Genomic DNA, 23,822 nt, shown 5'->3' with positions numbered 1-23,822 from the left:
TGTCTGCAAGGTATGTAACAAAAGCCGGAAGTGAACACTGCACCTAAAAACAACATTACCCAGTGGGGACACCAGCTAATAGGAAAAATATCATAAAAACATAAAAAATTAGTCAATCCCCACTGACCCCAAGGAACCAAATGAATCATTAGGCAGTGAAGCAGATTAAAAAATTCATATTATGTACCCGCGGCCATCTCTATCCACTTCAGCCCAGGAAGGATTTACCCCCTTCCTGACCAGAGCACTTTTTACAATTTGGCACTGCGTCGCTTTAACTGCTAATTGCGCGGTCATGCAATGCTGTAACCAAACGAAATTTGCGTCCTTTTCTTCCCACAAATAGAGCTTTCTTTTGATGGTATTTGATCACCTCTGCCGTTTTTATTTTTTGCGCTATACACGGAAAAAGACCGAAAATTTTGAAAAAAAATGATATTTTCTACTTTTTGTTCTAAAAAAAATCCAATAAACTCAATTTTAGTCATACATTTAGGCCAAAATGTATTTGGCCACATGTCTTTGGTAAAAAAAATGTCAATAAGTGTATATTTATTGGTTTGCGCAAAAGTTATAGCGCCTACAAACTAGGGTACATTTTCTGGAATTTACACAGTCTTTAATTTATGACTGCCTATGTCATTTCTTGAGGTGCTAAAATGACAGGGCAGTACAAAACCCCCACAAATGACCCCATTTTGGAAAGTAGACACCCCAAGGAAATTGCTGAGAGGCATGTTGAGCCCATTGAATATTCATTTTTTTTGTCCCAAGTGATTGAATAATGAAAAAAAAAAACAAAAAAAAACAAAATTACAAAAAGTTGTCACTAAATGATATATTGCTCACACAGGCCATGGGCCTATGTGGAATTGCACCCCAAAATACATTTAGCTGCTTCTCCTGAGTATGGGGATACCACATGTGTGGGACTTTTTGGGAGCCTAGCCGCATACGGGGCCCCGAAAACCAATCACTGCCTTCAGGATTTCTAAGGGCGTACATTTTTGATTTTACTCCTCACTACCTATCACAGTTTTGAAGGCCATAAAATGCCCAGATGGCACAAACCCCCCCCAAATTACCCCATTTTGGAAAGTAGACACCCCAAGCTATTTGCTGAGAGGCATGTTGAGTCCATGGAATATTTTATATTTTGACACAAGTTGCGGGAAAGTGACAATTTTTTTTTTTTTTTTTTTTGCACAAAGTTGTCACTAAATGATATATTGCTCACACAGGTCATGGGCATATGTGGAATTGGACCCCAAAATACATTTAGCTGCTTCTCCTGAGTATGGGGATACCACATGTGTGGGACTTTTTGGGAGCCTAGCCGCGTACGGGACCCCGAAAACCAATCACCGCCTTCAGGATTTCTAAGGGTGTACATTTTTGATTTCACTCTTCACTGCCTATCACAGTTTCGGAGGCCATGGAATGCCCAGGTGGCACAAAACCCCCCCAAATGACCCCATTTTGGAAAGTAGACACCCCAAGCTATTTGCTGAGAGGCATGGTGAGTATTTTGCAGCTCTCATTTGTTTTTGAAAATGAAGAAAGACAAAAAAAAAAATTTTTTTTTTCTTTTTTTAATTTTCAAAACTTTGTGACAAAAAGTGAGGTCTGCAAAATACTCACTATACCTCTCAGCAAATAGCTTGGGGTGTCTACTTTCCAAAATGGGGTCATTTGGGGGGGGGTTTGTGCCACCTGGGCATTCCATGGCCTCCGAGACTGTGATAGGCAGTGAAGAGTGAAATCAAAAATTTACGCCCTTAGAAAGCCTGAAGGCGGTGCTTGGTTTTCGGGGTCCCATACGTGGCTAGGCTCCCAAAAAGTCTCACACATGTGGTATCCCCGTACTCAGGAGAAGCAACAGAATGTATTTTGGGGTGTAATTTCACATATTCCCATGGCATGTTTGAGCAATATATCATTTAGTGACAACTTTGTGCAAAAAAAAAAAAAAATAATAATAATTTGTCTCTTTCCCGCAACTTGTGTCACAATATAAAATATTCCATGGACTCGACATGCCTCTCAGCAAATAGCTTGGGGTGTCTACTTTCCAAAATGGGGTCATTTGGGGGGGTTTGAACTGTCCTGGCATTTTATGCACAACATTTAGAAGCTTATGTCACACATCACCCACTCTTCTAACCACTTGAAGACAAAGCCCTTTCTGACACTTTTTGATTACATGAAAAAATTATTTTTTTTTGCAAGAAAATTACTTTGAACCCCCACACATTATATATTTTTTTAAAGCAAATGCCCTACAGATTAAAATGGTGGGTGTTTAATTTTTTTTTTTCACACAGTATTTGCGCAGCGATTTTTCAAACGCATTTTTTGGGGAAAAAACACACTTTTTTACATTTTAATGCACTAAAACACACTATATTGCCCAAATGTTTGATGAAATAAAAAAGATGATCTTAGGCCGAGTACATGGATACCAAACATGACATGCTTTACAACTGTGCACAAACGTGCAGTGACAACAAAATAAATACATTTTTAAAAGCCTTTAAAAGCCTTTACAGGTTACCACTTTAGATTTACAGAGGAGGTCTACTGCTAAAATTACTGCCCTCGATCTGACCGTCGCGGTGATACCTCACATGCATGGTGCAATTGCTGTTTACATTTGACGCCAGACCGACGCTTGCGTTCGCCTTAGCGCGAGAGCAGGGGGGACAGGGGTGCTTTTTTTTTTTTTTTTTCTTTATTATTTTTTTGCTTTTTTATCTTATTTTAAAACTGTTCCTTTCATTTTTTTTTTTTTTTAATCATTTTTATTGTTATCTCAGGGAATGTAAATATCCCCTATGATAGCAATAGGTAGTGACAGGTACTCTTTTTTGAAAAAATTGGGGTCTATTAGACCCTAGATTTCTCCTCTGCCCTCAAAGCATCTGACCACACCAAGATCGGTGTGATAAAATGCTTCCCCAATTTCCCAATGGCGCTATTTACATCCGGCGAAATCTAAGTCATAAAATGCTCGTAGCTTCCGGTTTCTTAGGCCATAGAGATGTTTGGAGCCACTCTGGTCTCTGATCAGGTCTATGGTCAGCTGGCTGAATCACCGGCTGCATTCTCAGGTTCCCTGTTGAGACAGGAGAGCCAGAGAAAAACACGGAAGACGGTGGGGGGGGGGGGCATTCTCTCCCACTGCTTGTAAAAGCAGTCTAGAGGCTAATTAGCCGCTAGGATTGCTTCTACATGAAAGCCGACCGCTGGCTGAAAAGAATGATACCAAGATGATACCTAAACCTGCAAGCATCATTCTGGTATAACCACTCAAAGTCGTGAATGCTGTACTCAGACAAAAATATGGTTAACAATAAAGCACAGTAAACGGTAAAGTATAAAAAATTGCAGACCTGAAAAGCAAACATGATAAAACTTAATAACAATAAAACATTGCAGAATAGAATACAGTAAAAAAGAGCAGAACAATAGAGAGAATAGAGAGAGAGAGAATAGAGAGAGAACAATAAAACGACAACTATTATTTTTTATTTTATATTTTTGTTTGTGTTTTTTTTTTTTTTTTTTCACTTTTTTTGTAACTGTAACTTTTATAACTGTAACCGGTTCCAGGTTCGGGTCTCTCAAAATGCGATGGCATCTTGGGAGACCCTGTGAAAGTGTGTCCTAGTCTGTGCAATGCTGTACCCTACGCTAATACTCAGCTAGTGAATGGTAGCGTTCAAAACATTCACCAATACAAAGACCAGGATTGTCAGGACAGGAGGGACAATAATAGAGGGTGTCACGCCTATATCCGCGCTTGCTGCAGACACAACATCTTTTTTGGGGGGGTTCGCTGGGTAGGGGTACTCGGGAGGACATAAAAATGCCTCTCATGCAGCCGACTGCATTTGGTTGGGGATGTGAATGGGGGAAGTACGGGCGCTGCAGAAGTGGTGGGTTCCCAATTAGGATTGGCGAATGCAGCAGGAAGGGCATTATGGGCACGACGGGCCTGTGTTTGTCTTTTTGGTGGCAGCGGGACACTACTTGTGCTTGCCACCTCACCAGCTTGAACTGCACTTATGGGACTCGCCACGTCACCAAGTGTTACTGCAGTGCTGGTTTGACTACGACCGGGGTGTACTAGGCCGCTGGCGCTTGCCAGTTCACCAAAACGCTACCAAAAAAACTGTTAACGATCGCAGGGATCAGGCCTGACTCTGCGAACGCTGCAGTTATGCATTTAGTGTTTTGTAAGTGACAGTGATCGATCGATACTGCACTTGGGTGGGCTGGGCTGGGCCGGGCGGAGGGGCAAAACACAGGTGCTAGCAGGTATCTGGGCTGATCCCGCTAACACTGCGTTTTTGGGAACCCTAAACTGCTGGGGACGCCAGTATAGATCTGATCGGATCAGATATTGATCAGTTCAGATACTATACCACTAAGGGAGGTGTACAGTGCGTGCGTGGGTGTTAGCGCTACTGGCACTAACCTGACGCTGCCTGGGGCTGGTGCTTGCCAGTTCACCAAAACGCTACAAAAAAAACTGTTAGCGATCGCAGGGATCAGGCCTGACTCTGCGAACGCTGCAGTTATGCGTTTAGTGTTTTGTAAGTGACAGTGATCGATCGATACTGCACTTGGGTGGGCTGGGCTGGGCCGGGCGGAGGGGTAAAACGCAGTTGCTAGCAGGTATCTGGGCTGATCCCGCTAACACTGCGTTTGTGGGAACCCTAAACTGCTGGGGACGCTAGTATAGATCTGATCGGATCAGATATTGATGCGTTCAGATACTATACCACTAAGGGAGGTGTACGGTGCGTGGGTGTTAGCGGTACTGGCACTAACCTGACGCTGCCTGGGGCTGGTGCTTGCCATTTCACCAAAATGCTACCAAAAAAACTGTTAGCGATCGCAGGGATCAGGCCTGACTCAGCGAACGCTGCAGTTATGCGTTTAGTGTTTTGTAAGTGACAGTGATCGATCGATACTGCACTTGGGTGGGCTGGGCCGAGCTGGGCGGAGGGGCAAAACGCAGGTGCTAGCAGGTATCTGGGCTGATCCCGCTAACACTGTGTTTTTGGGAACCCTAAACTGCTGGGGACGCCAGTATAGATCTGATCGGATCAGATATTGATGCGATCAGATACTATACCACTAAGGGAGGCGTATGCTGCGTGCGTGGGTGTTAGCGGTACTGGCGCTAATCTGACCCTGCCTGGGGCGACGCATATCACCGCCGGGCGATCAGGGGGCTAAATCTTTATTCGGTAATAAACGGCGGGTTCCCTGACACTATAAAAAATAAACAAACTAACCAGCGTCACCCGTAACGGTTATACAGTGATCAGTGGTGAAAGGGTTAACTAGGGGGCAATCAAGGGGTTAAAACATTTATTAGATAGTATATGGGGGTCCCTGTCGCTATAAAACTCTGACGGCGAACCTAAATATTTACGTCCCTAACTAGCATCACCAGCGACACTAATACAGCGATCAGAAAAATGATCGCTTAGCGACACTGGTGACAGGGGGTGATCAAGGGGTTAAAACTTTATTAGGGGGGGTTAGGGGGGTACCCTAGACCTACAGGGGGCCTAACACTCACTGCCCTGACACTGTAACTGTCACAAACTGACACCAATACAGTAATCAGAAAAAAAAAAAAAAAAAAAAAAACCTGCTGGTGTCAGTTTGTGACAGGGGGGGGGGGGGGGTGATTGGGGGGGGATCGGGGGGCGATCGGGGGGGGGATCGGGGTGTTTAGTGTGCCTGGCATGTTCTACTGTGTGTGGTGTGTTGGTGCACTTACATTGCAGTCTTCTCTCCTCGGCCCGGAACGGAAAATACCGAGCCGAGGAGAGATGACATCATTTCCTCTGCCTCTGTGTACAATACAGAGGCAGGGAAATGATCCCATTGGCTGAGAGCGATCGCGAGGGGGGGGCCACGAATGGATGGCCTCCCCCTCACCTCCGATCGCCGGGGGAGATTTGCCGACCGCCGCAGGCACCGGGGGGGGGTCCGATCGGACCCCCCACCCGCGGGCAGGCAAGGACGTACATATACGTCCTTTTGCCTGCCCGTGCCGCTCTGTCGACGTATATAGTCGTGCGGCGGTCGGCAAGTGGCTATACAATAACTATATCAAAATCCAGTGTACACATAAGAGAGGGGAAAAAGAAAAGAATGAGCACAAACCTATCTGATCTTATTTGTCTGATATAAAGCAATTGAGATCAAACTCAACGTTTTTTTTTCTTTTTGGGACCGTTGTGTCTCCAAATTATTATTGCCGCTTTGGGAACCAATACCGCTGCATCTCACTGCTGGATAGGTGTCCCATGGTGTTGGATTGGGGACCCCCACAGCTGCATTGGAGTGTGCCTTCATCTCTCAGTGGATATATGCGTTTCTGACCTCCTATAATAAGAGGTCCACCTGATCCGGTAAGCGCATCTGTTTGTCTGTGGTGGAGGATATTGTCACCGATTTACCACTGGAGAATTTATTTCCTTTTTCATCACGAGGGAACTTGCCATTCTTCATTTTGGACATCTGAGTCCCTACATTTTTAAATGGACTTTTTTCCTCATATTATTGCGCTGCACTAACATTGTTTTATTGATTGTTTATAGGCTTTGTGATTACCTATAGTGTTCAGGTTGCATCCATTCATTTCACCTATTTGTTTGCACTGATTGCTTCCTGTTTATATATACGTTTACATACCCTGGCAGAATTTATGATTTCTTGGCCATTTTTCAGAGAATATGAATGATAACACTCATGGTTAGAGTTTGGCTGAAGCCATTTATTATCAGTCAACTGTGTTTACTCTTTTTAAATCATATAGGCAACATAAACTACCCAAATGAGCCTTTTTAAAAGTTTACATACCCTGGTGATTTTGGCCTGATAACATGCACACAAGTTGACACAAAGGGGTTTGAATGGCTATCAAAGGTAACCATCCTCACCTGTGATCCGTTTGCTTGTAATTAGTGTGTGTGTATAAAAGGTCAATGAGTTTCTGGACTCCTGACAGACCCTTGCATCTTTCATCCAGTGCTGCACTGATGTTTCTGGAGTCTGAGTCTTGCGGAAAGCAAAATAATTGTCAAAGGATCTGGGGGAAACGGTAGTTGAACTGTATAAAACAGGAAAGGAATATAAAAAGATATCCAAGGAATTGAGAATGCCAATTAGCAGTGTTCAAACTCTAATCAAGAAGTGGAAAATGAGGGGTTCTGTTGAAACCACACCATGGTCAGGTAGACCAACTAAAATTTCAGCCACAACTGCCAGGAAAATTGTTCGGGATGCAAAGAAAAAACCACAAATAACTTAAGGTGAGATACAGGACTCTCTGAAAACATGTGGTGTGGCCGTTTCAAGATGCACAAATAGGAGGCACTTGAAGAAAGATGGGCTGCATGGTCGAGTCGCCAGAAGAAAGCCATTACTACACAAATGCCACAAAGTATCCCGCTTACAATACGCCAAACATCACAGAGACAAGCCTCAAACCTTCTGGCATAAAGTCATTTGGAGTGATGAGACCAAAATTTAGCTTTTTGGCCACAACCATAAATGCTACATTTGGCGAGGAGTCAACAAAGCCTATGATGAAAGGTAAAGGGGAGGATCGCTGATGTTCTGGGGATGTGTGAGCTACAAAGGCACAGGAAATTTGGTCAAAATTGTTGGCAAGATGAATGCAGTATGTTATCAAAAAATACTGGAGGAACATTTGCATTCATCAGCCAGGAAGCTGCACATGGGACGTACTTGGACATTACAACATGACAATGATCCAAAACACAAGGCCAAGTCGACCTTTTATTGGCTACAGTTCTGGAGTGGCCATCTCAGTCTCCTGACCTCAATATCACTGAGCCACTCTGGGGAGATTTCAAACGTGCAGTTTATGCAAGGCAGCCCAAGATGTTAATGGAACTGGAGGCTTTTTGCCAAGAGGAATGGGCAGCTTTACCATCTGAGAAGATAAAGAGCCTCATCCACAAATACCACAAAAGACTTCAAGCTGTCATTGATGTTAAAGGAGGCAATACACAATATTAAGAACTGGGGTATGTAAACTTTTGATCAGGGTCATTTGGGTAGTTTCTGTTGTCATTATGATTTAAAAAGAATAAACACAGTTGATTGACAATAAATGGCTTCAGCCAAACACTAACCATGAGTGAAAGAAATGTTTTTGTGTTATTCATATCCTCTGAAAAATGGCCTAGATGTAAACTTATGAGCACAAAGGTATATATATGTATATATATATATATATATATATATATATATATATATATATATATATATATATATATATATATATATATATATATATATATATATATATATATATATATATATATATATATAACGCACACAATTTTTTATTAAGAGGTGGGGGTGGGAATCTTGGGTGAGTTCCAACACTTTTTTTTTCCCAGGATTTGACCCCTGACTAAGCCCCTGTTAAATATGAATGACTCAGTGTAGCAGTTTAGCTCCACTGACATTCATCTCACAGGTTAGTATTTACCATGCTACAACAAATTTCCATACATAAATGTGTGTTCTGAAGAGACTGCTAAACTCCAGAGGAAAAATAAAGAACATTTACCTCATGCTCAGAAGGACATCTCCATCACGAAAAATAAATAAGAGGATGTTTTCTTGAGTGACATCATGAAAATTGGCATTCTTTTCATTGGCAAAAAATAAATCTGGTTTCCACAGACACTTAAACATAGACGGATCTACAGTGAGGGCATCTGAACCTCTGAAATCACTGGGAAGTTTAAGCCGAGGGTCGTTCCACCTCTGCCTTAGGAAAATATTCACTCTGTAATCCTGTATTTAAAAAAAAATGCACATTAACTCCATAATATGTCCTAAGACTGGTCACTCAGAAACACCAAACTGAAGGCCAAGAGCAGGTGTAGTAATTTATAGTCAGTTGTCAACTCTTGCAACATGCTTATTAAACAGGACTTAATTAACGCTCAAAAACTTTCTTGGCCAACATTAATTTTCTATGTACCTTCACACTTTTATTTACTTTTTAATTGCATGAAATAAATCTGCATGCTAATGACATTTAGCATCACCAGTTAAGTAAATTTTACCTTAATGGATAAAACATGGTCCTGGCACATAATATTTCCATAATCATATTTTAATTTTCCAAGTTGCATTTTTACTTTTACATTTTTATAAAAGTGTTTAAAACATTAGGTTTAACTCCATTTTAAACTGCATACATAAATGTGCTGCTTAATTTCAGTTCAGTTACTATACCTGTGCTATTTACTTTACTAACCCCAGAATTCCAGTGTTGATACAGACAGTTAAAGACTATTAATGGCATAACATGTTTCTGAACCATCAGATACAAGTGCACACTGCATAGGCAATAGCATCATAAAACAAATGCCCTGTACACACGGTCGGACATTGATCGGACATTCCGACAACAAAATCCATGGATTTTTTCCGACGGATGTTGGCTCAAACTTGTCTTGCATACACACGCTCACTCAAATTTGTCGGAAAATCCGATCGTTCTGAACGCAGTGACTTAAACACGTACGTTGGGACTATAAACGGGGCAGTAGCCAATAGCTTTCATCTCTTAATTTATTCTGAGCATGCGTGGCACTTTGTGCGTCAGATTTGTGTACACACGATCGGAATTTTCGACAACGGATTTTGTTGTCGGAAAATTTTATAGCAAGCTCTCAAACTTTGTGTGTCACCTTCTGTCTATGAAAATGTGTGATGGAGCCTACACACGGTCAGAATTTCCGACAACAAGGTCCTATCACACATTTTCCATCGGAAAATCCGACCGCGTGTACAGGGCAAAACAAGAGTCAGAAAGGCCAAGAAATTAGCAATGCATTGTTTATGTCCAACTCATTCTTTATGTCACAATTTTAATAAGAGTCAGAAAGAGTTTTCTCCATCCTTTGGAGCAGTGGGATCCACCTCGTTTTCTGACCTGCTTCATAGACGGAAGGTGACACCTTCTTTCTATTTCTTCATTGAAAGAAAAGAAGGATCAGCCAAGCTGCAAAACCTTTTGTAAGCAATTCAAAGTGTTATTAAACCCACTTAAAAAAAAAAGTTGTGCTGCAAGTCTGCAGCACTAGAGCTGGGCTCAGGCGTGTTCAAGATCCTAGTCCCAACCCACCTGCCCGATCCCGCCAGGAAGCTGACACTGCACACCGCTAATCACAGGCAGTGAGATATTTCCCAGTCTGTGAAGCTGCGGACCGAGAAATGTCTCATTGCCTGTGATTAGCGGTGTGCTGTGTCAGCTTCCTGGCGGGATCAGGCAGGTGATATGGGACTGGTATCCCGAACACGCCCACGCCAATCACTACTTAACACCTAGCACATGTGCTGTGTGTTTTTCTTTGAAGACTGTCATTGCTTGGTATTCTGTAACTGAAAATCCTCTCTCTGTCTCAGGAATTGCAGGTATCTACACTGCCTTGCAAGATTTTACCTTGCATACTTGATCCCGACAGGGACTACAGATGGACTTTTCCTATTCTGCATGTGCTTACATGCTCAGACAATCCCAAAGCAAATGACAAACATCAAGCCACCCTTGCACTTCTTCTCCAAGGCAGTTAGTTAACAGCAGTTACCAAGATTTTATGAGTCTTTATAAGCGTGAGGCATGAATGCCCTTTGATTAGATGGCCCAAATGACGATGAGACATGTGGTCCCAATAAAGGCAGTGATATGACTGTTCAGTGTTCACTCCCCAACCTTAGTTTGGAAGAAGTGGTCTTAGGCGATCCAGGATGAGTAGCTACATACAAGCTGAGATGAATGCTAAAGCAGGATTCAGTGCCCAAATCAACATTGCAGGCTGCCCCCACAGCATGGGGTCCAAGTATGGCACCCAAGGTTTCACCAAGGTTGCACTAATCCAGTTGCACTTCCTCTATTGTTGAATTAAAAGACAGTGTTGTAGTTGATTAAAGTGTTGATGGAAGAATTCAAAGTAAAATAATAAACTAGTGAAGTAAATTAGTTCTCAGTAATGGAGAAGCCGTCCATCACCTTAGGTCCACACTAGCAAAATACTAAGATATCATGGTGTAGGGTCATATGGGTATGCCCACATGACCAGGGAGTATGTCCAGCAAAGCTTTGCCAGTGTTTAATTACCTAAAGGTACCAGCCTATAATCCAGGGTCTAATAATATCCAGCCCGTGTCTTGTACTGTGCTATACGCTTACAATATACAATATAATATCCAACAATCAGGATATTCCACATTGCTAAATTATAAAAGACCTTGGCAAGACCTTCAATGGTACCAGTGATTGGGACGTTGCTTTCCAAGTTATAGTAGTAGCCCAATGTATTATAGTACTGTCTAAAAGGAGATCTGTCTGTACTTTCCTAGAAACCAATTAGCAAGGTCATTTTGTGGGGTTGAAGTTTAAAAGAAAAAGCTGACTTCCTGCTATGGTCCACACAAACAGTTGCTATCACAGGTAATTTGTAACCACAAAGTACTGCATCACAAGTCAGCCTCAGTTCACACTAGATGCGGTTCGAATTCACAGTGAATTTGCTGAGGATTCCACACCGCATCAAAATCACAATCTGTTTATATTAACCAGTTGCGGAGTGTATGTTAAGTTATTGACACCCCCCAGTTTGCAAAACGCAGTGGGATTTGCAGAATTGGATCGCATGAGTTTAAACACTTATGCGATCAGATTCTGGCGCGGACAAAAAAAGGGCCCTGCACAAGTTTGGTGCGAATGTGGTGCAATTTGAGCCATACAAATTCATGGCTCAAATCGCACCCCAGAGACACCGCAAGTAATTCGCACAGGAATGTGCTGTGATTCCTGTGCAAATTACATGCGGTGTCCCGCACTGCAGCAAAGTGAACTCAGGCTTAAAAATGATTAATTTCCCTATTACCAAACTGTGTTAGAGAGCTGCCATGAACATTTGGTATCTGCTCAGCCATAGTTCACTAAAGTGGAATTCCAGGCTAAAATGCAACTAGGTCTTGAACAATAGAGCACCCCACCCCCTCGTTTTTGGATATCATTATTTATTTATTTTTAGTCGTTTTGTACCTTTTTTGTATTTCTCCAGCTGGGGCTTCCGTTCCTACCTTGCGTGCGTTTGCATCGGCCCCTTCTCCTTCTCCCCCCGCTGCCTTCTGGGACCTGTGTGTGTCTCAGAAGAGGGCGGTACCATTCAGAAAGTGCAGGGCCACTTGCGAATGCCCAACAGGAAACTGGCTGTGAAGCTTGAAGGCTTCACTGCCGGTCTCGCTTTACTTGCAATGCTGGCACCTGCATGGATGAATCGGCTTCGGGGGCTGACATTGCAGGCTCCCTGGACAGGTAAGTGTCCTTATTTTAAAAGTTAGCAGCTACAGTATTTGTAGCTGCTGACTTTTAATTACTTTTAGAGGCTGGAACTCCGCTTTCAAACATATTTGCTTTAGTTCAGCATATCAACCACTCTCGCTTTGTCATTTTGTTCTCCTTACGGAGATACCCAAATAAAATCAACAGTCTACCTGTATTTTCACAGTTGCACTTCAGCATACCTCCCAACTTTCTGAGATGGGAACGAGGGACGCCTATTATCAAAAATATGTAGGCATAGGACACATCCACTGCCACGCCCCCCTTAAAGGAGAATTATACAAAAAATGGTAAGTTAAACCCACAAGTGCTTTTGTTTACCACTACTATTCCTTTATATTGGCTTTTAAAATGTACAAATGCAGCAATTTAGAAATTGGATGAAATGTTTAGCACTGTGAAACACTTTTTGAAAGATAAAAAGTGCATTTTATATACAACTATATAGATCAGACCAAAATGAGGGACAAATGAGGAGGAAAGAGGGACAGAGGGAATTTGTTCCAAATCAGGGACAGTTGGGAGGTTTGCTTCAGTTATCATTATATCTGTGCATTAGTCTTGATTTAGTAACACCAATAACAAGCTAAATTCTACTTCCTGATAAAATGATATGATGCTGGTGACAACCTGCTTGGCAGGCAGATATGTAGTATGCAAAAATCACATGTTTATTTTCATCATGCCTATGCTTAACACCTCAAAACTTCTCACAGCAGGGGTTCGTTAGTTGCTGTGTGGCAGGATTCTGGTTGTCTGTCAGTATTGCATTTCATCTATCGGCATAGGTTCATTGTTTCCACCACCCCACGCACAGGGTGTTCTTCTCTCTGCTGGTTGTCCAGGGTTGCAGTATTCGCTCAGGTAGGTACAGTTTCTGTGCTCAGGAGTGTGTGTGTGTGTGTGTGTGTGTGTGGGGGGGGGGGGTGTCACAGCATCTTGTCATTTCTCTGCATCACCTTTAGGTTGTTCTGCTTGGGGTGTCACGGGCTCTCATGCACTGGGAAACTCATGGGCGGTAGTCCCTCAGCTGGGTGGTCATGTCCAGCCTCACTGGGCTGCCATTTATCCCTCACCTGAGGTTCACTGTTAGGGGGGTGCACGGGCGCTGTGTCTGGGTTTTGCCTGTCTGGCGGGATGCATAGTCTCAGTTCTCTCCAGCATCTGTAGGTCAGTAGGGGTAGGTCCTCAATTGCATCATCACGCATCTCTTTAGTCTGACTGTTCCTCAGCTGAGTAACCACATCTAGCCCCTCACTCGGGCTGCCTCTCATCTCTCACCGGAGGACCACGATTCAGGGGGTCACGGGCTCTGTGTTAGGTGGTCTGGGTTTTGCGTTTTCCCTTCAGGGTCTGCGGTGCATCTTCTCAGATTCAGGTTACCAGGCTCAAGATGGGCAGGGCACACTCGGCTTGGTTCATCTCACGCTCTCCTCGGGGGATGCAGTTGTGGGGAGCTGAGGGTTTCTAGCCCCAGCCTGGTGGCCACGGGTCGGCACTTTTTTTCCACACCACATTCGCAGGGGCTCAGGGTTGCTTCCATCGCAAGTTCACCTTTTGTTCTCCCACCACAGAGCACGTTCCACTCTGCTCGGGTGGCTTTCATTCGGTCGGTACGTCATGGTTAGGTTAGGCTTGCATCCATTATCGTTATTCAGGGCATTCGTCGTGGTGTTACATGTGGATTCCTCTTTTCATTCAGGATCAGCAAGGTGTGTTCTGTTTATCTTTTGCTCAGGGGTCATAGTTAGTGGCTTACATACCAGGATCTGTCATGTCTCGAGGTCCGGGCAGACTGTCATCTTTTTTACGGACAACATCGCCACCGCTGAGATTGTCAACAAGGGGAGGTCAGGGTCTCTCTTGATCATGGCATTCATGTGCAGATTGACGTAGTTGGGCCTCAAGTTTAATTTCCAGGGAGAGTTTATTAGTGGGGTCTATAACGGGGCTGCTGATGCTTTATCCAGAGCTGATTTTCAGCGTTTCTTTTCACAGCATCCGGAGGCAGATCAGAGGGGCATGCCAGTTCCACCATTTGCCCAGCTGAGGTTGGATTAAACGCTCTCGGGGCACAGGCGGCCTGCCTAATCAATGCTTCTTTGTCCAGGAACACGCTCAGGGCATACAGGATGGCGTGGAGGTGTTTCTGTGGCTTCACGTCCCTTTTCCCTTGCAACAGGGGGTGTGGTGTCAAGTACATGTTGGCTTTCATGGCTTATTATCATGACAGGTTGTCATTATCCTACAACACTATCAAATTATATCTTTCTGGTGTCCATCATTTCTTTTCCCTGCTCCGTCCTGAGTCACCGTCAGTTTTTGCGGCTCACCCCATCAGAGCCATGCTTAAGGGTATTCAGAAAACTCAGGGGAGGCCAGCTGTCACACGCTTGCCTATTTCTGGGCAGATGTTCCGGGGGCTAGCTGATTTACTATCCCTCTCACCCTTTGGGTTGGGTCCTAGTTTGGTCCTGAAAGCAGGTGTATACCTCTGTTTCTTTGGGTTCCTCAGACCTGGGGAGGTGTCTCGAGCCGGGCTCCACGCACCAGTTCTCCGAAAGGGTAGTCTCACCAGGTTGCCGGATCATTTTTCATTTTCATTACAACTCCCCAACAACAAGAACTGTCAGGTGGGGCAAGGTTTTGTCATCAACTACTACAGAACTTACACTGCCTGGTGTCCGGTGGAGGTGTTGGATCAGCTCACATGCTTATTCTCTGCAGCCCCTCTCGATAGCCCATTGCTTCCCTTTCCTTTGCAGGGCCTCTCCTCCAATCAGTTAATTTTCCATGTCAGGATTTTGATTGGTAGGTTGGGGTTTAACCCGAGACTCAGGGCACTCTTTCAGGATTGGGGCAGCGTCTGCTGCTTCCAAGCAGGGGGTCCCTTCCCATGTCATTAAGTACATGGGACACTGGCAATCATCTTGCTACAGTAGGTATATTCCGGATCCCCACGTGGAGGTCAAACGGGCTTTTACCATTTTGTTGGATTAATTATCATCATGTTGGTTTCATTAAAGTCACTTACTATACTTAGTTGGTGTCTCTTTTTGCCCTCTTTTAAGCATACTCTCACGGGCGGCCATGGCACACCTCAGGTCGCCAGGGTTGGGGGTCTCGTTCAATCCAGTATCCAGACTCTGACTACAAATATATATTCAGTGGGGACGGAAAGTATTCCGACCCCCTTAAATTTTTCACTCTTTGTTATATTACAGCCATTTGCAAAAATCAAAGTAAGAAAAGTTGCGCTACATTAAATATTTCTTATGTAAGAAATAGTGTGAACCAATACCATACAGAGTTTACATCGAGCTGTCTTTCATTTGTGGACATTTTAAGGCTGAATATCTGGACCTTGATACCTGCTGTGGATTATAACTCACATATTTTTTCTATTACATCTAAAGAAAATGCTGCTCATTTTATTTTACTTGTATATGGACACTAATGGTCTTATGGACATTGTTTTTTCATTTATTGATTGATGTGCACATGATTTTTTTCAGCTGTCGCTATTTTGTTTATTTCACAATTATGTAATTTATGTATACATCACCTGAAGGAGTTTAGGATGCTCAGGATGCACTCTTGATTCGGGTGTGTCCTGGTTTTCTGTATGGTATTGGTTCACACTATTTCTTACATAAGAAATATTTAATGTAGCGCAACTTTTCTTACTTTGACATTTATTAGCACCATTAGGTATTAGATGGTTTATTGTTGCTGCTTTTTTGCTGATTTTGCTTTTGTCTTAGCGCGGTATTTACACTTTATTTAACTATTTGCTAAAATCAGCATCATGCTGTGGGGGTGTTTTTCAGCTGCAGGGACAGGACGACTAGTTGCAATCACGGGAAAGATGAATGCGGCCAAGTATAGGGATATCCTGGACAAAAACCTTCTCCAGAGTGCTCAGGACCTCAGACTGGGCCAAAGGTTTACCTTCCAACAAGACAGTGACCCTAAGCACACAGCTAAAATAAGGAAGGAGTGGCTTCACAACAACTCTGTGATTGTTCTTGAATGGCCCAGCCAGAGCCCTGACTTAAGCCCAATTGAGCATCTCTGGAGAGACCTAAAAATGGCTGTCCACCAACGTTTACCATCCAACCTGACAGAACTGGAGAGGATCTGCAAGAAGGAATGGCAGAGGATCTCCAAATCCAGGTGTGAAAAACTTGTTGCATCTTTTCCAAAATGACTCATGGCTGTATTAGATCAAAAGGGTGCTTCTACTAAATACTGAGCAAAATTCTGAATACTTAGGACCATGTGATATTTCAGTTTTTCTTTTTTAATAACGCTGCAAAAATGTCAACAATTCTGTGTTTTTCTGTCACTATGGGGTGCTGTGTGTACATTAATGAGGAAAAAAATGAACTTAAATGATTTTAGCAAATGGCTGCAATATAACAAAGAGTGAAAAATTTAAGGGGGTCTGAATACTTTCCGTCCCCACTGTATATATATTTGTAGTCAGAGTCTTTATACTGGATTGAACGAGACCCCCAACCCTGGCGCTTTACTTTCTCCACATTTTATGTTACAACCTTATTCCAAAACAGATTTAATTTATGTATTTTCCTCAAAATTCTACAAACAATACCCCATAATGACAATGTGAAAGAAGTTTGTTTGAAATCTTTTAAAATGTAATAAAAATCAAAAAATCACATGAACATAAGTATTCACAGCCTTTGCCATGAAACTCAAAATTGAGCTCAGGTGCATCCTGTTTCCACTACTCATACTTTAGATGTTTCCACAACTTTATTGGAGTCCACATTTTGTAAATTCAGTTGGACATGATTTGGAAAGACACACACTTGTCTATATAAGGTCCCACAGTTAACAGTGCATGTCAGAAACCAAGCCATTAAGTCCAAGAAATTGTCTGTAGACCTCCAAGACAGGATTCTTGGGAAGGGTACAGAAAATTTTTCTGCAGCATTGAAGGTCCCAATAAGCACTGTGGCCTCCATCATCCATAAATGGAAGAAGTTTGTAACCACCAGGACTCTTCCTAGAGCGGGCCGCCTGGCTAAACTGAGCAATCGGGGAGAAGGGCCTTAGTCAGGGAAGTGACCAAGAACCCGATGGTCACTCTGACAGAGTTTCAGCGTTTCTCTTTGTAGAGAGGAGAACCTTACAGAAGAACAACCATCTCTGCAGCACTGTAAAAATCATGCCTGTATGGTAGAGTGGCCAGACGGAAGCCACTCCTCAGTAAAAGACACATGACAGCTCGCCTGGAGTTTGCCAAAAGGCACCTGAAGGACTCTCAGATCATGAGAAATCAAATTTTCTGGTCTGATGAAACAAAGATTTAACTCTTTGGCCTGAATGGCAAGCGTCATGTCTGGAAGAAACCAGGCACCACTCATCACATGGCCAATACCATCCCTACAGAGAAGGATGGTGGTGGCAGCATCATGCCGTGGGGATGTTTTTTAGCAACAGGAACTGTGAGACAAGTTAGGATTGAGGAAAACATGAATGCAACAATGTACAGAGACATCCTTGATGAAAACCTGTTTCAGAGCGCTCTGGACCTCAGACTAGGGTGGATGTTCATCTTCCAACAGGAAAACGACCCTAAGCACACAGCCAACATAACAGAGGAGCGGCTACAGGACAACTCTGTGAATGTCTTTGAGTGGCCCAGCCAGAGCCTAGACTTGAAACCGATTGAACATCTCTGGAGAGATCTGAAAATGGCTGTGCACCGCTATGCACCATCCAACCTGATGGAGCTTGAGATGTCCTGCAAAGAAGAATGGGAGAAACTGCCCAAAAATAGGGCCAGTGCACAAAAATTAGAGCAGAGACTGTGAGTCAGGCCCTCTTGTCTCCATCAGTGCCTGACCTCACAAATGCGCTTCTGGAAGAATAGTCAAACATTCCCATAGACACACTCCTGTGGTCTGATGAGACCAAGATAAACTTATTTGGTTCAGATGGTGTCAAGCAAGTGTGGCGGCAACCAGGTGAGGAGTACAAAGACAAGCGTGTCTTGCCTACAGTCAAGCATGATGGTGGGAGTGTTGTGGTCTGGTGCTGCATGAGTGCTGCCAGCACTGGGGAGCTACAGTTCATAGAGTGAACCATAAATACCAACATGTACTGTGGAATACTGAAGCAGAGCATGATCCCCTCCCTTCAGAGACTGGGCCGCAGGGCAGTATTCCAACATGATAACGACCCCAAACACACCTCCAAGGCGACCACTGCCTTGTTAAAGAAGCTGAGGGTAAAGGTGATAGACTGGCCAAGCATCTCTCCAGACCTAAACCAAGGGGGGTAAAGGCAGTGCTGGAAAATAATGGTGGCCACACAATATATTGACACTTTGGGCCCAATTTGGACATTTTCACTTAGGGGTGTACTCACTTTTGTTGCCAGCGGTTTAGACATTAATGGCTGTGTGTTGAGTTATTTTGAGGGGACAGCAAATTTATGCTGTTATACAAGCTGTACACTTACTACTTTACAATGTAGCAAAGTGTCATTTCTTCAGTGGTGTCACATAAAAAGATTGTATAAAATATTCACAAAAATGTGAGGGGTGTACTCACTTTTGTGAGTTACTGTGTATATATATATATATATATACACATACATACACACACACACACACACACACCTGATATGCAGAGCTGGCAGAGGCAGTAGCAGCCCTCCTATCACCCACAATCACAGCTGCAGTCGACAGGGCGATCCCTGCTGGCATCACACAGACCTTGCAAAGCGCCTAAATGAATTAGAGCACCACTTATCTGACCTGGAAGATAAGGTGCAGAGCTCTCAAATAACTGAACAGCAATCAAGACAAACACAGCAGTAAATCTTAGACAAACTGGATGACCTTGAAAATCGATCCTTAGTCTGAGGGTCATAGGACTCCCCGAATCCTTTAATTCTCACTCTCTGAAAGATATCTGCGCCTCTCGCATCCCGAGCGGACTGAGAATCACCTCCCCCTGCATAGTGGAAAGAGCACACCGCTTGGGAACGCCCTCCAACGACAGACGCACTCCCCGGCCAGTCATAGTCCGCTATTTGAATTACATGAACACAGAGTCAACATCTTGAAACCTTTTTGCAACTCAAAATCCCTTCAACTTGATGGCTTTAAGCTTCTTCTCTTCGCAGACTATTCACAGGAAGTTTCATGCAGACGGAAAGCATTCCCACCAATATGTGCGGCACTCTACCACAAAATCTCTGATCTGTATAAACCACTGAACTCTCTATTGACAAAACCGGTACATTCCAGCTCAGCAAAATCATGGAACAATGACTTGCACTCCTTGGAAGCATAGAATCATATCTTGGCAGGCTAGAACACCACCCGCACATTTATTACAAATGAGTTCTGACGTGAACAACAATACAAAATCATGCACCGGGCATATGTTCCTCATTTGACTTCTAACCAGCTTCCTGATCACCAACAGTGCCCTTTGTGCAACAATCCACAGGCCCTCCCTACTCCACAAGCTCTGGCTCTGCCCTTATATCTCACGTTTCTGGGACCAAGCAAAGTTATTCGTAGCCGCGGTCACTGGTCTCCAACCCCGTAGGGATACATACTCTCTACTATTTGGTTTTCTGGATACTCCCCTACCTAGCCGGCTAAGAACATAAGCCAAAACCATCCAATATAACAAAGCATGGTTATCCACATGCTATATGGCAGCTAGGAGGGCTATACTCAAACAATGGACATCATCCGTCCCTCCTAACACCAAGGACATTAAAAACGACCTGCTGGACCTACTGAGAAAATAAAAGCTGGATCTGATCCTCTCCCACCATTGCAAGACATCTTGCTTCCACCGCAAATGGGACCTATTTATTGACAGAGTATCACCGGAACTGAAAGGTCAAATGCTTAGGGAACTTTCTGACACTGCTGAGGCCTCCAACTTCACCCTTAATCCTCATAAGCAGCATTGCCATGGATACATCATCACACAACGCAAGTTATCCTTTTATGACTACCTTCTAATATCTGGCTGATCTCCACTGCTCACTACTGATGTTTGTTCTTTACTTTGGGTGTTTTTGCCACAAAACCATCATCCTTACTGGTTCCATCTTGGACTTGCCTGACTCTACTAATGCTTGACACGTTTGAGCTCAATGACAGCTCATCCTTGCAATATCTAGCTTGGGTTACCTCCCCTCTTGAATTAAGACTTCTTGCAACTAATTATTATTTGCATGTATTTAGTAAACCTATGAAGTACTGCGGCCATTTTATGCCATTGTTGTACGGTGTTTATCTTTAATACTATTATACATGTTCAGGTCAGTTGGGGTTTTGCGGCCTGCAGTCCCAAGAGATTGCATCAATTTTACCTGTATGAAAATGTATTAAGGAAGAAACACTGCTGCCCAAGAAAAAAATTAGAGCAAAACTACAGTTTGCCATTAAACATTTAGGCAAAGATAAGGCCTTCTGGAACAATGTGTACAAGGTCACAGTAATGCCGCGTACACACGGTCGGACTTTTCGTCTACAAAAGTCCGACAGCCTGTCCGACAGACTTCCGGCAGACTTTCGGCGGACTTGCAGCAGACTTTCTAACGAACGGACTTGCCTACACACGACCACACAAAAGTCCGACGGATTCGTACGTGATGACGTACACCGGACTAAAATAAGGAAGTTCATAGCCAGTAGCCAATAGCTGCCCTAGCATGGGTTTTTGTCCGTCGGACTAGCACACAGACGAGCGGATTTCGGGTCCGTCGTAGTTACGACGTAAAGATTTGAAGCATGTTTCAAATCTAAAGTCCGTCGGATTTGAGGCTGAAAAAGTCTGCTGAAAGTCCGGAGAAGCCCACACACGAACGGATTACCAGCCAGCTTTAGTCCGTCGGCGTCCGTTGGACTTTTGTAGACGAAAAGTCCGACCGTGTGTACGCGGCATAACAGTAAATGTGTTTGCAACAAATCAAAGTCAGGAGAAAAACCTCATAACTTCAATGAAGCATGGTGTTGGACATGGTTAGGATTTGGGGTTGCTTTGCTGCTTTAGGGCCTGGGCAGCTTGTAGTCATGAGGGTTGATTTACTAAAGGCAAATAGGCAATTCACTTTGCAAGGAAATGTGTGTTTTGCAGGCTGATTTGCCCCAAAGCTTAGTGATTTGAAGCTTTTGCTTGCACATCCAATCATGCGGAAGCAAAAATGTATTTATTTTTGCTTTTTCTTGCATGTAATTGGGTATTCTGGCAAAGTGAAACTACCACTTTCACTAGGCTCTGGGGCAAATTGAACAGCTTACTTGCCTTTAGCAAATCAGCCCCATGGAGCCAATTAAACACTCAGCAACATACTGTGCACTTGATGAGACTGTGAGGCCATCAGTCCAAAAGGTAAAGCTGAACTGAAAATGGGACTTTTGGCATGATGATGATCTGAAGCACACTAGCAAATCCACCAAGCAATGGTGAGAAAGATGGCAAATGGGAAAGAAGAAATAGTGGGTTTTAGACTCCCCTTGTCAAAGCCCTGATTTGATTCCCACTGGAAGTTTTTAGAGGGGATTTTGAATGGGCAGTTCCAGCAAGGAAACCCCCAAACATCTTGCAACTGAAATAATTTTGCATGGAAAAGGGCAAAAATGTTACAGTTGATGACAGAAACTTGTGGGCCGCTACACAAAAGTCTGTAAGAAGTCCCTGAACAGGTGTGAAAGTGCTTTGAATAAGGTGGATGTGGCATTAGTATTCCCACATTCTATATAAACCCATTATTTGCCATGGATTCTGTCCTGAGAGTGAATGTGCCCAGAAACTACAGGAAAGTAGATTGGGGCATATGGAAATGCAAACCTGATAGACTACTTTGGGAGTTATCCTACACCACCCAGAGAAGTAAAGTTCTACTTTTTTAAAAGATGGACACTGTATACATAGGTAATAGGCACAGATTAAGGCTGTGATAGCCAGGAGGCTTTTTGTGTTCAGATAGCTCATGGTGGAGCCAGTACAATTGTGGGGTGGCATTAAACACTCAGAGTCCGGTTGCAGAGAACAGAACTTGTATTAATGTCAGATTTTAATAATTCACGGGAAGGCATCCGATCAGGAACACTCACAGAAGGTAACAGCAGTGTGTAGCAGAGCAGGTCTCCGATGTGCCGATAATGTCTGTCTTGAGGGGTGGAATATGACCTTGGAGATCTCCAGGAAGGATAGTGTGTCACTATCCTTTCCCTACTCATCAGTAACCTCACCCTACCACTAGTCACTGTCCCTACCAGACAGGTGACCTGTCCCTACGCTACCCATGTTCAAAAAGCGTGCCAAGCCTGGCAGCTAGGGTCTTAAATAGGCTCTGCCTGACCTAAGATGGCTACCAGAGTCACATGGGGTGGCAGCATCCAATTGGATAGCTTCCCCAGTGACCCAGGAAACCATAGAGGAACGATGTTCCTCTTGACTTTCCCTCCAACTGCAATGTTGCTGAGATCGAGCTCCACCTACAGTGCAGAAAATAGACTTCACCTGCCTACACACTGCCCACCAGCACCCATGGATATAAAGACAGTGCCAGTCAAGCAGAGGACAGGCGGTTTGAAGGATTGCCCACAGGTATCCTTGTTCTATTAAAAGCATATGCATTATAGGTAAATTACAACTATTTTCTCTGTTGTAGTAGAAATACCAAGCTAATATTAGCACCTTGTAATAATCATTGAAACAATATATCATGCAATAATATCAACTGAGTTACAGTATATATACCTAAACATGCAAAGGGTCATAAAATATCTTTTGTGAAGCAACTACCGCCTGGGCTGCTCTTAATCTCACATTCCATATGCAGGAAATCAGCTTCTTCTAACATCTTCATTATCACAATGAACCCTATATATTTCAAATACTTTGCATTGTCTCATGCTTTTCATTAGGAGTCCAAATAGATGTTTTGCTGAGAATCATCTCTAATAAAAAGCTGTAAAATATAGGTAGATAGCAGGAAAACAGCTATGTGTACATGTGGGTAGTGATAGGACAAGTGAAGCATTTTCCAGCTCTGCTCAGCATATATTAAGTGATGCTCTGCTAACATTTGCCGGAAGCAATTTTTAAGCTTGTGCACAGATCTCTTCCCCAAATATCTCCTGCCAAACAGCCTGCAGGAAGAGTCTGTCGAATGGATTTAATACATGTATGTGATAACAACAGAGAATGGTGGAGAAGGGTTGAAGCTTCAAACACAATATCATAGTTGCCAACAGTCCCGATTTTCCCGGGACAATCCCGATTTTGGGACCCTCGTCCCGATTGGAGAGTGTCCCGAACCGGGATTTTCCATAAGGAAAATCGGGAATGTTGGTTTTTTTTTTTTTTTTTTTGGAGCAGCG

General features: G+C 43.5%; 1 protein-coding gene across 1 annotated transcript in view; it reads right to left on the bottom strand.

The window, feature by feature from the left end:
- Positions 1 to 23,822, bottom strand: part of GLRB (glycine receptor beta) — a 234,172-nt gene that overhangs the window by 42,955 nt on the left and 167,395 nt on the right. The window contains exon 5 of the mRNA XM_073605686.1: positions 8,633 to 8,862. Coding sequence (XP_073461787.1) covers positions 8,633 to 8,862 — 230 coding nt within the window. The remainder of the gene's footprint in view (positions 1 to 8,632; positions 8,863 to 23,822) is intronic.

This window comes from Aquarana catesbeiana, linkage group LG01 (assembly GCF_042186555.1).
Source record: "Aquarana catesbeiana isolate 2022-GZ linkage group LG01, ASM4218655v1, whole genome shotgun sequence".
NCBI classification, from domain to species: domain Eukaryota; kingdom Metazoa; phylum Chordata; class Amphibia; order Anura; family Ranidae; genus Aquarana; species Aquarana catesbeiana.
This window is presented reverse-complemented; position numbering and strand designations above follow the sequence as displayed.